This window comes from Agelaius phoeniceus, chromosome 8 (genome assembly GCF_051311805.1).
Source record: "Agelaius phoeniceus isolate bAgePho1 chromosome 8, bAgePho1.hap1, whole genome shotgun sequence".
NCBI classification, from domain to species: domain Eukaryota; kingdom Metazoa; phylum Chordata; class Aves; order Passeriformes; family Icteridae; genus Agelaius; species Agelaius phoeniceus.
The window spans coordinates 8114518-8129307 of record NC_135272.1 but is presented as its reverse complement, the minus strand read 5'-3'; the positions used below and the strand labels follow the sequence as shown (position 1 = coordinate 8129307).

At 58.1% G+C, this 14790-nt stretch overlaps 1 protein-coding gene across 12 annotated transcripts in view; it reads right to left on the bottom strand.

The window, feature by feature from the left end:
• The window catches only part of PDE4DIP (phosphodiesterase 4D interacting protein), a 36705-nt gene extending 22301 nt beyond the window's left edge, over positions 1-14404 (bottom strand). For 3 of the 12 annotated variants that reach the window (XM_077181914.1, XM_077181920.1, XM_077181909.1), the window contains exon 1: positions 2044-3430. In XM_077181914.1, coding sequence (XP_077038029.1) covers positions 2044-3192 — 1149 coding nt within the window. In that variant the 5' untranslated portion in view covers positions 3193-3430. Of the gene's footprint in view, positions 1-2043; positions 3433-4510; positions 4629-4894; positions 5050-5125; positions 5250-6245; positions 6323-6740; positions 6852-7292; positions 7536-7650; positions 7710-14163 lie in introns of those variants that run through there. The other 9 variants (XM_077181910.1, XM_077181917.1, XM_077181913.1 and 6 more) reach the window with 6 other exon arrangements.
• Positions 14405-14790: the final 386 nt, after the last annotated feature.

The following is a 14790-nucleotide window of genomic DNA, read 5'->3' as shown; positions in this document are numbered from 1 at the left end:
TGGAAAGAGCTAAGAGCAGGGAGGGGAAATGCAGAGCCAGCCCCAGAGTCCAAAGGTCCAAAGCCCAAGCTGCCTCCCTTGTGCCTCCCTGCAGCCATGTCGATTTCTCCAACATCAGCATTTTACTGCCAATCTCTCCTCAGCGCAGCCACAGCAGCCCCAGCACACAGTGACCCAACAGAACACTTCTTTGAAAATGCTAATCACGGCACTCTCTGAGCCTGCCGAGCTCAGACTGCCCAGCACAGCGGGGAAGAGCCGGGCTGCCAGGAGGGCACCGCAGTCAGCTGCGGGAGTGTCTCACAAAGGCTCCCTCTGGTGCCACCGCCCTGGGGCTGTGCTGGGGAAAGGGAGGAATTGTTGGTTCAAGGAAACGCCTGGCAAGACGCTACCTACATGGTCACTGACATCAGAATGCTCCATAAATTTAAAGAACTGCAAAAGCAGTAAGAGAACTGTGGTCCTACATATTCTAGATATTCCTTTCCCATTTATGCACAGGAATCGCTGGACAGCAACAGCACCTGACTTATAGGAAGGGCGCTGCTTTTACAAACCGAAAGAAAAATCATTTGTGCAAGAACTATTCAGCCTACTAGCTGCATCTGCCTTCCCATTTTTGCCCTTAAAGCCATCCGAAGGATTAAGCCCTTCCCCCTTCAGCCAGACCCTGCGCTGAAGAGCTGCTGCTGTCACGGCAAGGAACCGGCAGTAAAAAATCCCGCAGGATAAAATCCTGGCAGGGCCGGTCGGATGGCAGAGGCTGGAGAAACTCCTCAAAACACAGCTCCTAGAGGAGGATGGCCATGTGTGACACAAAGCCAACCTGCAAACACAACACGGTGCTCAGAGAAAGGCCATTTTTACCCTGCAAACACACCCCGAGCAGTGAGAACCATCAGCAAATGAGCCACGATGCCCTGGTTCACATCCTCGGCTGCCAGCGCGATGCCTTTGTGCTCCAGATGAAAACTAGTTTTTCTACGTTCCTCCCTAGCATCGTTTCTCGAAGAGGCTTTTATGGAAAAAAGCACACAGCTCCGGGAAACGCCCAAGCAGATGGGACAGCAAGCCGGCTAAAGAGCAAGAGCAATTCAGCACTGCCACAGTTGCCATAGTAATAAACGAGCATTTTCCTAATCCCCCAGGCTACCTACAGCATTAGGCAGCACTAAGGCTGCTAATGGGAATGCAATTAGGTTGACACGGATATTCCAGAATTGAACCTGACTGAGGCCTTCTATTCATTACTGAACGTGGTAAAGAAGTGAGTTCGGCTGTTTGACTGCATACTAAAGGAAATTTCATTAAAGCCAGCTAAACAGAGGCAACCTGGAGCTAGGACTGCTATCAAGAGAGATAACAGCCTCCCAAAAGCAGGAGCTTTCATCCCCTCTCAGCAACACCTGCCACTAAGTGATAGATCTTTTCAAAGGATCAGAAAATAAACCAATTATCTTGAATACCAACCCTAAAGTCATCCTCTGGCACAAATCCACCTGCGAGGAAAACACCTTTTCCTCAGGGCACAGGCCATAGATGCCTGGGTGGCTCTGCACGTTGGGCAGGTGGAGGCCTGACCTGCAGAGGCAGGGCTGGAGGCAGGCATTCCCCACACTCCAACCATTACTCAGGCACAAAGAAAACACACCTGCTGGAAAACACATGCCCAGAAGCTTAAAATACTCCCTTTACTTGTGGATAAAAGCCACGCCGACTTTAAGTTTAAAGATGAAGTGAAAGTGGTGTTTTCTCAGCAGGAAAATGACAAAGAGCTTAGACCCACCTAGCAGGCTGCAGTGTCAGGGAGGGCTGATGGAGGGGGGGAAGGGTCATTTCCCAGAACACCGGGAGGAAACAGGAGACAAGAGAATGACTGAGGAGAGCGCCAGCACACCTAAAAAGGACCGAGTTGCCTATTCTTAGCCCCTGATCAGCCACACGTGGCTGTCTGCATTATCTCAGCACAGAAGAATCCCCAGTGGGCTCAGCACTGGACCAGGAGGACAATGCTCAATGGAAGGGCGGCACCGTGACCTCTACCTGTACCCGTAGCGGCATATAATCCTCATAGAGGTCATCCCACAGCTCCTGCAGCTCTGAAATTTCCAGGGGAAGGCCCAAAGGAGCTCTGGAAAACGATTTTCTGTCTGTGCTCAGGAAGGCAGAACTAGCACATGCTAAGCCAGCAGAAGCACTGCCATCTGCCAATTCATGGCTGAGCTTGGGAGTGGGCAAGCTGGACTTCACAGGAATAGGCAGTCGGCTGCCTCGGGGGCTCTGAAGCGGTTTGTAGTCCAAAGTCTTGATCAAATTGAGGGCCAGCTCCAGCCTGTTCCCACTCAGTGAAGAGCTTGGGGTCATGCGATCATCCGAGAAATCGTCACATTTCCCATTCCCTTTCAGCCCCTTATCTGCATCTTCATCCTTCTGCTGCGGAGCACTGGCCTCCACGGTGGTGTCCAGAGACTCAAGAGAGGATGCAGGTGTGCCTTCCTCCATGCTGTCCCCATCCACAGCCACCCTGGAGCTGGTGGACTCGGCCACATCACACACAGACGACTCCTCGTTGCCCATGCTGGCCGACCAGCGGCTGGACAGCCCGCAGGAGATGCTCCTGGCCACCTTTCGGGGCACTTTGCAGATGGCTTCATAGTCGGCGTCGGCCACGCGCAGGGCAGCACAGCCCCGGCAGCGCCGCGGGCGGCTCCCTGCCCCCTCGGAGCCGTGGCAGCTGTGCGGCTCCAGGCCATGCTCTTCCTGATCCATCCAGTACTCAAACCCCGAGTAAGTGAAGTCCTCCTGGAGGAGGGCAGCGTACCGTGCATCAGGCAGGTTGGAAAGGTCCACGGTCCCCTCCCCAGCCCTGTCCTCTGTGCTGGAGTCGTCGTTGTTCCTGCGGTACATGCTTGCGATGCAGAACTTGAGACGGTCCTTCTCCAGCAGCAGCTTCTGCAGGCGCTCGATGGAGAGGGCCTCGATGCGGGCGATGACGGTGTCGAACCTGTAGATGCGGTCCAGCATGAAGGCACACTTGCTGCAGGCGAACTCGGACCTGCCGTCCCGGCACAGCTCCCTGCCCAGGACGTGGGAGAGCAGCACCTGGAGGTTCAGCTTGGCCGCCGTGTGGAAGATCCATCGCCGCTGGTTGCCGCACAGCTCCCGGCCGCAGATCCGGCAGTTTTCCTTCATCCTCCCTCCCTCCCGGCACACAAACCCACTCCCGCGGGCTCTCAGGAGACCTTCCCGAGGTCAGCACATCTCCCTCAGTCCCTGAGCCTGGCGGCACGTCTCACCGCACCAATACCCTCTTTTTAGGGAGGGCACACGCCGGAACCCTTGATTCAATAGAAACATCCCACCCTGCGCCACCTCCTTCACATCTTCACAGCCACACCTGAGCTGGCCCCCCCGCCCCTCCGATGCTGCTCCCTCGCCTCACAGCTCAAGCCCCCGATGCTGCCCCCTCTCTCCTCACGGCCCCCGTCCCCGGGGCTGCCCCTCACCGCGGGCTGCCCCTCCCGTCCCGCCCCGGCCCCACCGCCCCGAGCCGAGGATGCTCCTGCCACGGCGGCGCCCGGCTTCTGGCTCAGATTTCAAGATGGCGGCCAAGCCCAGCCTCCCGCGCATGCGCAGGACCCGCAACGCCGGCCGGGATATGTAGTTGCCACGCCCGCCTACGCATGCGCAGTGGCGGATTGCGCCACGCCCGGGCACACGGGCAGTGCGGGGAGTCGCGACAGAGGTGACGGCGATCAATCGGGACGTGACAGCGCAGGGATCCAGTCTCAGTGCCAGAGACACACACACACACACTAGTGCTTGGCTCCAATGCCAGTGCCTGTCCCAGTACCAAGTCCCCACCCTAGTGCCTGTGCCACGTCCCCGTCCCAATGCCAGCACCTGTCCCAGTGCCGGATCCTTGTCCCAGTGCCTGTACCAGCGCCAGGACTCCCCCCAGTGCCGTGCCCAAGTGCCCAGCCGCAGCAGGCAGTGTGGGTGGGCACATCCCCGCAGCACAGTGCCACCAGCACCTGCACAGCAGCCCGTGCCACCTGGCGGGCAAACAGCAGGGTCCCTGCAGGAGCTCTCGCACTGACAGCCCGCGGCTGCTGGGGACAGCGCCGTGCCACCAACATCCAGCGTGGCCAGAGCTGTGCAGCTGCCAGGAACATGCCGCTCTGATCTCTCACAGCCCTGAAATCCCGCCTGGCACCACGCCAGGCTGCCAGGGGTATTTTAAGACTTTGGATTTAGATGGCAGACGGGAGCAAGCAGCACCAACACCCTCAGAAGGACTGCACAGGCTGGTGGCCTGTCCCCTGAGAGCTCACACCGTGTCCTCTGAGCCCTCCTGCTCCTCCCAGCCCCTGGCAATCACCCAGCCCTGCCAGGCTGAACACGGCACAGCCCTGGCCACAGCCCCAGAAGGGGACAGAGATGACAACAACCAGCCAAGCCCTGGATGGACGAGCTCCTCCCTGGGGTCTCCCCACCCTTGCCCACTTACCTGCCCCTCCATGACCGGGGACCCCTCCAGGCACTGCTGCAGGTCACGCTTCTCTGCTGACAGCATTTCCACAAGCTGGTTGCTGGCAGCCAGCTCTTGGGTCAGCTCTTCGATCCTCCTGAAAGTGACAAAAGGGCGTGGGATGCTCAGGGACTAGGATGGCCATGGGATGACACTGGGGACAGCTGACAAAGGTCAATCTCTGGGGCAAAGCTTTGCTCCCCCCTTCGCCATAGATCAGCTCTCCCCCATTGAGGGACCTCTGCATCCCACCAGATATGCACAGCCCCTCAGTCACACACATAACAAGCCCCTCGGTAGTCCCCAAGAACTCACACAGCACACAGGCTGGCAGCACACAGAAGACATGTCTGGGACACCTACCTCTGGGCCATGGAGCCACAGCCATTGTCGCTGCTGTCCTCCTGCTTTGTCCTCGCCGCTTCCTTCAGCTTCCCTGTCAACTCCCGGCATCTCTCTGCCTCAGCTCTGGCCAGCGCCGTGGCCTGCTCGGCCTCACTCCGTGCCAGCCTGGCCTCCTGCATGGCAGCAGGGTGAGCCCCCAGGCAGCAGCCCCTGGCTCCTGCCTGGCCCCCACCATCCCCTGAGACTCACCTCCTGCAGGAGCTGGATCTTGTTCTCCAGGAGCTCGTAGACGTGCTCCGACTCCCGCTGCCGCTCCTCGTACTGCTGCCGGAGCGCAGCCTGGCTGCGGCTCGTCTGGCTCTCTGCAGCCACCCTGCCGGGCACAGCACGGTGTGCCACAGCCTGCTATGGCATGGCATGGCACAGCACAGTGTGCCACAGCCTGCTATGGCATCTCCTGGCACAGCACGGTGTGCCACAGCCTGCTATGGCATCTCCTGGCACAGCACGGTGTGCCACAGCCTGCTATGGCATCTCCTGGCACAGCACAGTGTGCCACAGCCTGCTATGGCATCTCCTGGCACAGCACGGTGTGCCACAGCCTGCTATGGCATCTCCTGGCACAGCACGGTGTGCCACAGCCTGCTACAGCATGGTATGGCACAGCACGGTGTGCCACAGCCTGGTACAGCATGGCATGGCACAGCACGGTGTGCCACAGCCTCCTATGGCATCTCCTGGCACAGCACAGTGTGCCACAGCCTGCTACAGCATGACATCTCCCATAGCATGGCACAGCACAGTGTGGTTTGGCAGTGTGCACCATGGCACAGCATGGCATAGCACAATCTTTATGACAGCCTCCACCCCAAACCAGCTGGGCTGGGTGATCTGTACCACTCCAGGTGCCCTCAAGCCTGGCTCCCCCCATGTCCTGCCCTGGGGACACCGCTCCTCTGGCAGCACCAAGCCATGTTTAGGCTCTGACCCATCAGAGCACTCCTCACACACTGCACTCCTCACACACTCCCAAAACAAGGGCCTCACCAGCTGCTGTGCCACTGGCCCCCCTGCCATCGGTGCCCCATGGTGAGACACCCATGCCATGGCCCCTGGGCACGGCACTGCCCCCCCCCCCCCCAAACAGGTGCTGTCCTTTATTTTTGGCTGGCGCCAGGGCTGTAAGAGGAGTCCTGTGGGTGCCCAGCCCCATTGCAAACCCCTCCAGCCCCATTGCAGGCCCCTCTACTGCCTGCTACGGGCAGGGTGCAGGCAGACATCCCCCATGCCCGTGCCCACAAAGCCACCACAGACAGGGCATGGGCACCATGTCTGCCCCGGGCTGAGGGGCTTGGCCAGCCCCACTCACCATGTGTTGTCCAGGGCTTGTTGCTTCTCCTGCAGCTCCCGCTTCAGGCTCTCCACCTCCACCTTCAGCTCGATGTTCTATGGAGCAGGAAGGAGGTGGGTAGGATGCCCTCACACTTGCCTGGACACCCCAGCCCCACTGCCCACGGGAATGAAGAAGTGGCATGGGGGACCCCCCTGCCATGGCAGGGCTTTGGGTGCTCCTGACAGTGAGTGGCACAGGTGGCATTTTAGCCTGTCGGCTCCGGGATGGGGTGCCTCCACTCCATCTGTGTGCCCCCCAACTTGCACTGTCACCCACCCCGGGCTGGGGACGCCCTCTCCAACCCTCTCCCGGCTCCTGTCAAAGAAAATGAGGGGCAAGCTCCCAACAGCAGCTCCCCCAGCCCAGTGCCCGAAGCCCTCTCTGGCATCCCCCCCGGCTACACTCCCCCCACCCCATTCCCTCCCAGAAAAGAGAAGAAACCGGCTCACCCCGTCCCCTACAGGCACTCACCCGCCGGTAGACATCGTCCCGGCTGTCCTCGCCCTTCTGCTGGACGCGCTCCTCCAGAAAGTAGATGCGGAGCTTGAGGCTGAAATTCTCCTTTTTGAGGTCATTGAGGTGCTGCGAGAGCGTGCGGTACCCGTTAGCCATGGCCGGCGCTCCATGAGGCGGGCATCCCGGCACCCCTCACATGGCGCCGCCGGGACACAGCCTAGGCTCCCTGCCCGCCCGCAGCTCCCGTCGCTGGCCCCGCTGCTCTCCCTTTCCTCTTTTTTTTTTCCGCCTCCCAGAGCTATTTGAGGAATCGCTGGAGCGGGGACAGCGGGTTGGTGAAACCCGAGCCCCGGAGGCCCCCACGCGCCGCAGCCGTGAGGGCGGTGAGGGGAGCCTGGCGCCCGGCCGGGCCCGGCCCCTCTGCCGCCGCCACCTGCCTCGCCGCCCCTCCTGCGCTCCACACCCCGCCGCTGTCACCAGGGGACCCGGCACGAATCCTGCCAGCACCCGGCAGTGCCGGGAGGGCCCCGGCGGTGCCATGCGGGTCCCAGCGCCCCGCGGTCTCACCTGCTCGAAGTCCCGCAGGGTCTGTGTGTGGGCGAGGGGCCCCATCTCCAGGTCCCGGAGGAGACACGTCTGCGCCAAGGCGTCAGGCTGGGGCTGGGCACCCGCGGGGCCGCTGGACCCCCTCGGCTCGGCTGGCACAGGCTCCTCATCAGCTTCACCCCACAGCCCTTCTTGGGAAGCTGGCAGGGAGCAAGGGCGAGCAGCAGTCAGACCAGCAAAGCGGCTGCCCCACGCCTCGTGTGCCTCCGAGGAGAGGAGAGACAAGGGGACACCTGAGGGCCCAGAAAGCCCCCGGCCATCCCCATACGGTGCGGGGCATCAGGGCATGCAGGGTACCGGGGCTCTCGGGGTGCCTTACCCGCCATGCCTCTGTCTCCGGGCACCACGGCTGGCACAGTGTCACTGCTGCAGGGGTCCCTGCAGAGAGCAGCACACACAGCCTGTCACGCACAGCACCGGGGGCCCCCCTGTGCCACCCCGCACTGTGCCGCAGGGACCGGGGAGGGTGACAGGGTGCCACTGGTGTCTGCGCACACGTGGGGACACACGTGTGCATCCCCACAGCCGCTGGGCAGAGGCTCTGAGTGCAAAGACACGAGGCCCTGGGGGCTGTACAGATGGCAGTGTCCCCTCAGTAGCACTTTAGCTCCATTAGCAGCCCTGTCAGGGCCACCTGAGCCCCCAGAGCAGACCCCACAGCCCCCAGGGGAGAATCTGGGGCACGAGGCACGGCTGGCCCTGGCTGCTCTCAGAGGGACCCTGTGCCTCCATGCTGCCATGGCTCGCCAGCTCGTAATTGGGTTTATTTTCAGCTCAGACGTGTGAGTCATTTCATGATTTAAGAGAAAGAAAAAGAAACCCAACAAACAACAACAAAAAAAACCCCACCTGGATTGTAGGGGTTTTTCTCCTTTTAAAGAAATCAGAATGTTTATTTTATAATCTCAGCCTGACTGCTTTTTGGTGGGGTCCCAGGGCGGTGGGCACTTGTCTCAGCATCAGTGTGGGCACAGTGCCCTGCCCACATGCACAAGGCTGAGCCCCAAGATCCAAGGAGGGCCAGCATGTTCCTGTGGCACAAGCCATGGTGGAGACCCCGGGACCATGTCCCCAGAGCCTTGCACACCACACCAGCACCTTGCAGCAAGGGACAGCACTCCCAGCCTGGCAGGGAGCAGGAGAGGCAGACACAGGGTGCCACAGACCCTGCAGCAACAACCCATCATAGAGGGAAACTGAGGCACGATGATTTTAAACACAGCAGCACTGATCAGGCATGGCTGTGTGCCCTGCCAGACACCACAACCAGTGTGATACCCAGAGACAAAGCACCCAGAGGTGTTGTACCTGCAGGCAGAGCACCCAGAGGTGCACTGCCCAGGGGCATCTTACCTAGAAGTGTGGAACCCAGAGGCACCCAAATTTCAATAACCAGAAGTGTGACTCCTGAGGAGAGGCACAATATCCAGGGAGGTGTGACCTCTGGAGGCTTGACACTCCAGGACAGACGGTGCCCCAGGTGTGACACCCAGAGGCAAAGCATCCACCACTCAGGATGCACAAGGATGCACAACACTTAAGGAAGCATGGTGCTCAGGGGCATGATATCCCAAGGCATGATATCCCTGGAGGCAAAATACCCAAAAAGGCACATTAACCATAATATGCAAGGCTTGACACCCAGAAGGGCAATACCCAGAGGCACAACAAGCAAGGAGGGATCACTGCCAAGTATTTAATGCACAAGGAGACACAATGCCCAGAGACAGAATAGCCATCAGGCAGTACAACACCCCAAATCCTGGGGGTGCTGCGGGGTGATGACCAAGGAGTCAGTCAAGGGCTAAGGCTTACCAGCCTACACTGTTAACTGTGCACAGGGAGATGTGCACAGCTGACAGAAAGAAAGGATGAGCTGGGCGAAGGAGGAGGTCCTGTGAGATAGGATTGTTCTGCCCTGGCTCTGAAAAACTGCACAGAGCGGAACAAAGTCCTGTGACTGGAATTTTGAAGGACACCATGGCCGAAAAAGTAACTTTTTCCTGATTAAGGATTATTTAAATAATGAAACACACAACACTGCACAGGCAAATAAGCTTAATGAAATACATGCTGCCACATAAATTACTCTGTTACTCAACTCTCCACCTAGATCATACCACATGTAACACAGGAGGAGTGGGATCGGATTGGGCTATACATAAGGGAGATAAGAACTTCACCTGGTTACGAGGAAGACCCAAAAATACCTTGGGGACAGTCAATGGGCTACTCCTCTCCCTTGTCCCAAGCCAGGGACACCTTGCTAAGTTTCTGCATATTATTGTTGTTATTACTTGGCTTAACACAAGTGTGCACCATCCTGAGAGGGAATAGAATGGGCCCAAAAATGTTGGAAAAACAACAATAAAGTAATTTGGCTTGCTGATCTTGTGTGCAAAAGGAAATCAGAGCACCCTCTCTCCTAAAAAATGGCAGATGTAGAATATACTGCTTTGAAATCAGAAAAGGAGCAAATTAAAATGCACTCGGCCACAGCTGAAAAGAAGGAAAAGCAACTACAGAAACATTTAGAGGAGGAGAAGGAGAAAAAAAATTGGAAGAAAAGGTAGAGATGATGCTTGTGTGAGCTGCTGCTCCCCCTGACATCATAGAGATTAGAAAACGAATCATATTCCCTGGGGAACAGGATGGAGACATATGGGGTGACCCAAATGACAGAAAACTGGGGGAAGATGGTTCTTTGTCTCCTTCAAATCCCCCTGAGTGTGAAGGCAGATGCATTATAGCAACAGAAGAGACAACTGAACCTTGGTGAATTGTGGGGAATCATAGCTGAAAAATAATCCCATTCAATCTGATTCACTTTGAAAAGTGCTGTGGTCACAAACCAGGCTGGACTGAAATTCAGCAGGAGGAAACCTTCAGTGCACACATAATAACAGCCCACACATTCTGATTCCAGGTGGGCCTCCTCAACTATTAATGCCATTTCTAATAGATAAGGGAACACAAATTCCAGTACTGACAGAGCAGGACACTGAAAAACTGGACAGAGTTGAAATCACTGGAGTGAACAGAGCAAGTGCTACGTGCCAAACCACCAAGGCTAATTTATGGCTCCCAGGCGATAAGCACATGTCCTCCCCTCACTTTGCAGCAAAAGATCACAATGAAAACATTTTGGGTGTCAATGTTCTGAGCAGCCAAACCTGGCAGCTGATGCAGAGCAACGTTTGGTCCTCCTGTTCAACCCTGACCCTAAAAGAAATCCAGATCCCACATTCACCCCACAGGGTGCTTACCCTCCCTCATTCAAAAGCTGCTAATGTACCTTATTCAAAAGCTGATTATGTGTATATTATACATTTTATATATCTAAATCAGCTGCAGAGCCCACTCCCCATGTAATTCACCAAGTGATAATTCACCAAACTTTCCCCCCATGTAATTCACCACTTTGGCTAAAAACTGAATGGAGATGGCAGTTACCTGTTGATTACTGGCACATAGATGGGGTGGGACCAGATTTGGAGAAAAGAGAGATGCCAATGCCAATGCTGAGCCTTTAACCACTACTGTGCCAAATATCAAGGAACTGGTAACTCAGCTTCAGGGAGTGCCCCGCTCATGGATGGCAACCCTGGATGTAAAATATATGTTTTTTGTGATTCCACTCCAGGGACACAACAAGGCTTCATTTACCATCACCTGGAAGGGAGCGCAGTGTGTTTTTAATAGGCTGCTCCAGGGATATAAACACTCTTCCACTATTGCTCATAAAGCTCTGGTAGTCTTAGCCACAGCTGTGACCCATCAAATGTTACAATATATCAGTAGATCAATAATATCATCATCATCATCATCATCGAATCATCCCAGAATGGCCTGATTTGGACAGAATCTTAAAGATCATCTCCTTCCATCCCCCCTGCCATGGGCAGGGACATCTTCCACCAGCCAGCATTGCTCAGGACCCCATCAAGCATCACCTTAAACACTTCTGGCAATGGGATATCCACAGCTTCTCTGGGCACCCTGGGCCAGGTCTCATCACCCTCACAGTAAAGAATTTTTTCCAACTATCCCATTCAAACCTACCTCCTGTCAGTTTGAAGCCATTCCCCTTGTCCTGCCACTACATGCTCTTGTAAAAAGTCCCCCTCTGTCTTTCTTGTGGGCTGCCTTCAGGTACTGGAAGGCCACAATTAGGTGCCCCTGAAGCCTTCTCTTTTCCAGACTGAAGAAGCCAAATTGTGTCATAGAGAGAATTCTCTCAAATTCCCTCACAGAGATGCTCCATCCCTCTAATCAATTTGGTTGGAGAATATCCTTTGGTGGTTTTACCCACAAAATACCAAAATACCCTTTGGTATTTTGCCCACCACTACCCTTTGGTGGTTTCGCCCAAAATGTGGGTTTTGCACACATTTTTCCTTTTTCACAAGGAAAAATGTGTGCCTTGAGCTGTTCTACATCCCAGCATCAGGGGCCCAAGCAGGAGGTTAAGTTGCTGTGAGTCTATTGGATTAAAGAAGCCCCTTCTGTACTCCTGCAAACCACAGAAAAAACAGAACATGGACAGAATCCACCTAACATAAAGGAGTGACAGCAAGTTCTAGGAACTTTAGAATTATTAATAAGAGAACTGAGGTTGTCCCATCAGCTTGATCCCAGATACCTATGGTAGCATATACCATAAATATATATCATGTATTTTTATGGGGAATGTGGGTTCAGTGTACACAGTTCCCTATGTCAAAAGGGGCTGGAAGAGCCAGAAAGAGCAGTAGACATTAGCTGCCACTCTGTCAATGACACTGGAACATTATATTCCTATCTAGAGAAGGGCTTGCTGTCCCTGGTGGGGCAGTGACACAAGCAGAGCAGATAAGGAAAGAACAAAGGGAAGGACAGAGTGAGACTATCCGGGGGAATACCCAACTGACTGATAGCAGACCATCCTGTGCTGGTTACAATGCTTCCAACGGGGACCCTGGCAGTGCTCTTAACAACCCCAAAATAACCTTATGCCTGGGAAACAAAATGTTACTGCTCAGGGCCACCCTGAGGCGGGGCCATGCCAGGGCAGTGCCCAGCCTGCACCCCCAGCCAGCCAGAGAGGCAGCCCCCTGCCTGGCCATGGCAATGCTGGGCCAGCAGGAGCCCAGGGCTCTGCCACAGCCGTGGCAGGTTGGGCTGAGTGGGGGCTCCCCCCTCCCAGCCCCAACACTGGGAATTTGTTTGCTGTGAAGGGGAGGCTGCTGCAGTGCTGCTGAGGCTGCAGGAGGACAAGAGCCCTTTCATGGCAGCCTGGAGCACGGAGCAGAGCTGCCAGGACAGCACAGAATGAGGGGGGCTTAGCCCTGGGGCCCCCCACTTGCCTGGCAGCACTGCCCACCCACCCCCATGCACCCCCAAGCCCTGGCATGAGGGGCACCACATGGCCCTGACTCAGAGCACAGAGCCCTGACTGACTCACAGCATCTCCAGGGCATCACACCAGGGCCACTGCAGCCACTCCTCAGCACTGCACCCCGGGGTGCCATCGGGAGAGGGGACAATGAAGGGCTGGCAGCCAGGGCCAGGGCACGTGGGCTGTGTCAGAGTGGCTGCTGCCCATGGGGAAAGCATCCTGGGGTAAAGCGTCCCCAAAGCACCAGGCACTAGACCCCAGCAACAGCAACTCACCTTCTACTGCTCCTGGATCACCTCCTGCGGGGAGACAGATGGACAGAGGGATGGATGGAGGGATGGACAGCAGGCCCCAGCCCCGTGCTCAGCAGCAGCCACTGTGTGCCAGCGGCTCCAGGCTGGCAGAGGGGCTGTGACAAGGGCCAGGAAAGGCCACGGAGAGTGTGGCAGCTCAGATTCCGAGCGTGGCACATCCAGCTCCCCGCTGACTCGTTGGCACAAATGTCTCAGCAGGGGCGGAGTGCCACCACGGAGGAGGAGGAGCGGGGACAGCCGTCCCCAAAGCCGGTGGCTGCCTGAGTGTGCGAGCATGGCACGGAGCGCACGGCACGGCACGGCATGGCACGGCACGGCCAGCCGCGGACCTGCACACGGGCACGGCAACAAGGTCCCCATTGAGCACGGCCGGCCGGGGAGCCGGGCTGGCGCTGCCGGGGAGCCGGGCTGGGGCTGCCCCCGCTCCGGGCTGGCGCTGGGCTGGCCCTGGGCTGGCGCTGCCCCCGCTCCGGGCTGGGCGGCTCCGGGCGCGGCCCCGCAGGCGTGGCAGCGGCTCAGCTCCCGGGGCCCAGCGGCACAAACGGCCAGGCCAGCGGCTCGGAGCGGAATCGGGGATGGGCACAACCGGGGAGGAGCAGGGGCGGTGAAAACGGGGCTGAGGAGATGGGGCAAGCCAAGATTCCTGCACCAACACCAGCACCCTGAGCCCCTTCCTTCAAGGCTGTGCTTGGCCCAGCACCTCCAGCAAACCTCACATGCCCAGCGCACCGAGGATAGCTTAGTGATGGTGCAGGCACCAGCCCAGGATCCTACAGCACCCTACAGCTCCTGGCCTCTCATCTGGCACACATACATTGCCCTGACACCCACAGGTCCCCATGGCCCAGGACAGCGAACAGCAGCGTGCCCCCGGTGCTGCACAAGGGACTCCTGTTCCTTTCCTGCACACCAGCGGCCCAGGGGAATGGGGTTTGGGACAGGGCTTGTCCGGCCCTGCACAGCCCGAGGGAGCGCACACTGCTCCTGCCCGCATCCCGGCCGCACCGGTGCCGGGGGTTCCTGGGCCCCGACCTGCCGGGCACCGCCACAGCGCAGCGTGGGCACACGCAGCCCCCGCGTGCCCGGGACATCCCGACCGCATCCCCCCGGGTGTCACACGCGGCACGGACACGCTCCTCACCTCCGCCTCGGGGCTCGCATCCTGCCCCGCCGGGCTCCGCCGCACCGGGCCGGTCACCGAGGACGCCGGGCCGGGCCAGCCCCCGGCCAGCACCGGGCCGGGCCGCCGGGTCCCCGCAGGCGCTGCCGAGCCGGCCCAGCGTGCGCCGGGGAGGCGGCTCTGCGGCACCGGCCGGCTCCGCCCGCTTCTGCTTCCCCTCCTCCTCCTCCCTGCCTCCATCCTTCATCTTTCCCTGCCTCCCAGCATCCTTCCCTCCCTCCCTCCTTCTGACCCCGCATCCTTCCTTCCCTCCCTCCATCCCTCCCCCTGACCCCGCATCTTTCCTTCCCCTCTCCCTGATCCGTCTGTCCATCCACCCTTAATCTCTCCAGCCGCCCCCGCCCAGGCACCATCCTGTCCCGGCTGACCCATCCACCCCCCCGCCCCAATTCCCCACTCCACCAGTCCCTCTGGACTGAGCCCCAACCCTTCCTCACACCCCCAGAAACAATCCATGATCCCTTCCTCTCCCCTCTCAATCCTTCTTCCAACTTCACAGTCTCCCCAGCTAGTCAGGATCCCCCATGGCACCCTCAAACATCAATCCTGACACCTTAATTACCTGCCCAGTCATCCTTGGATGCCTCC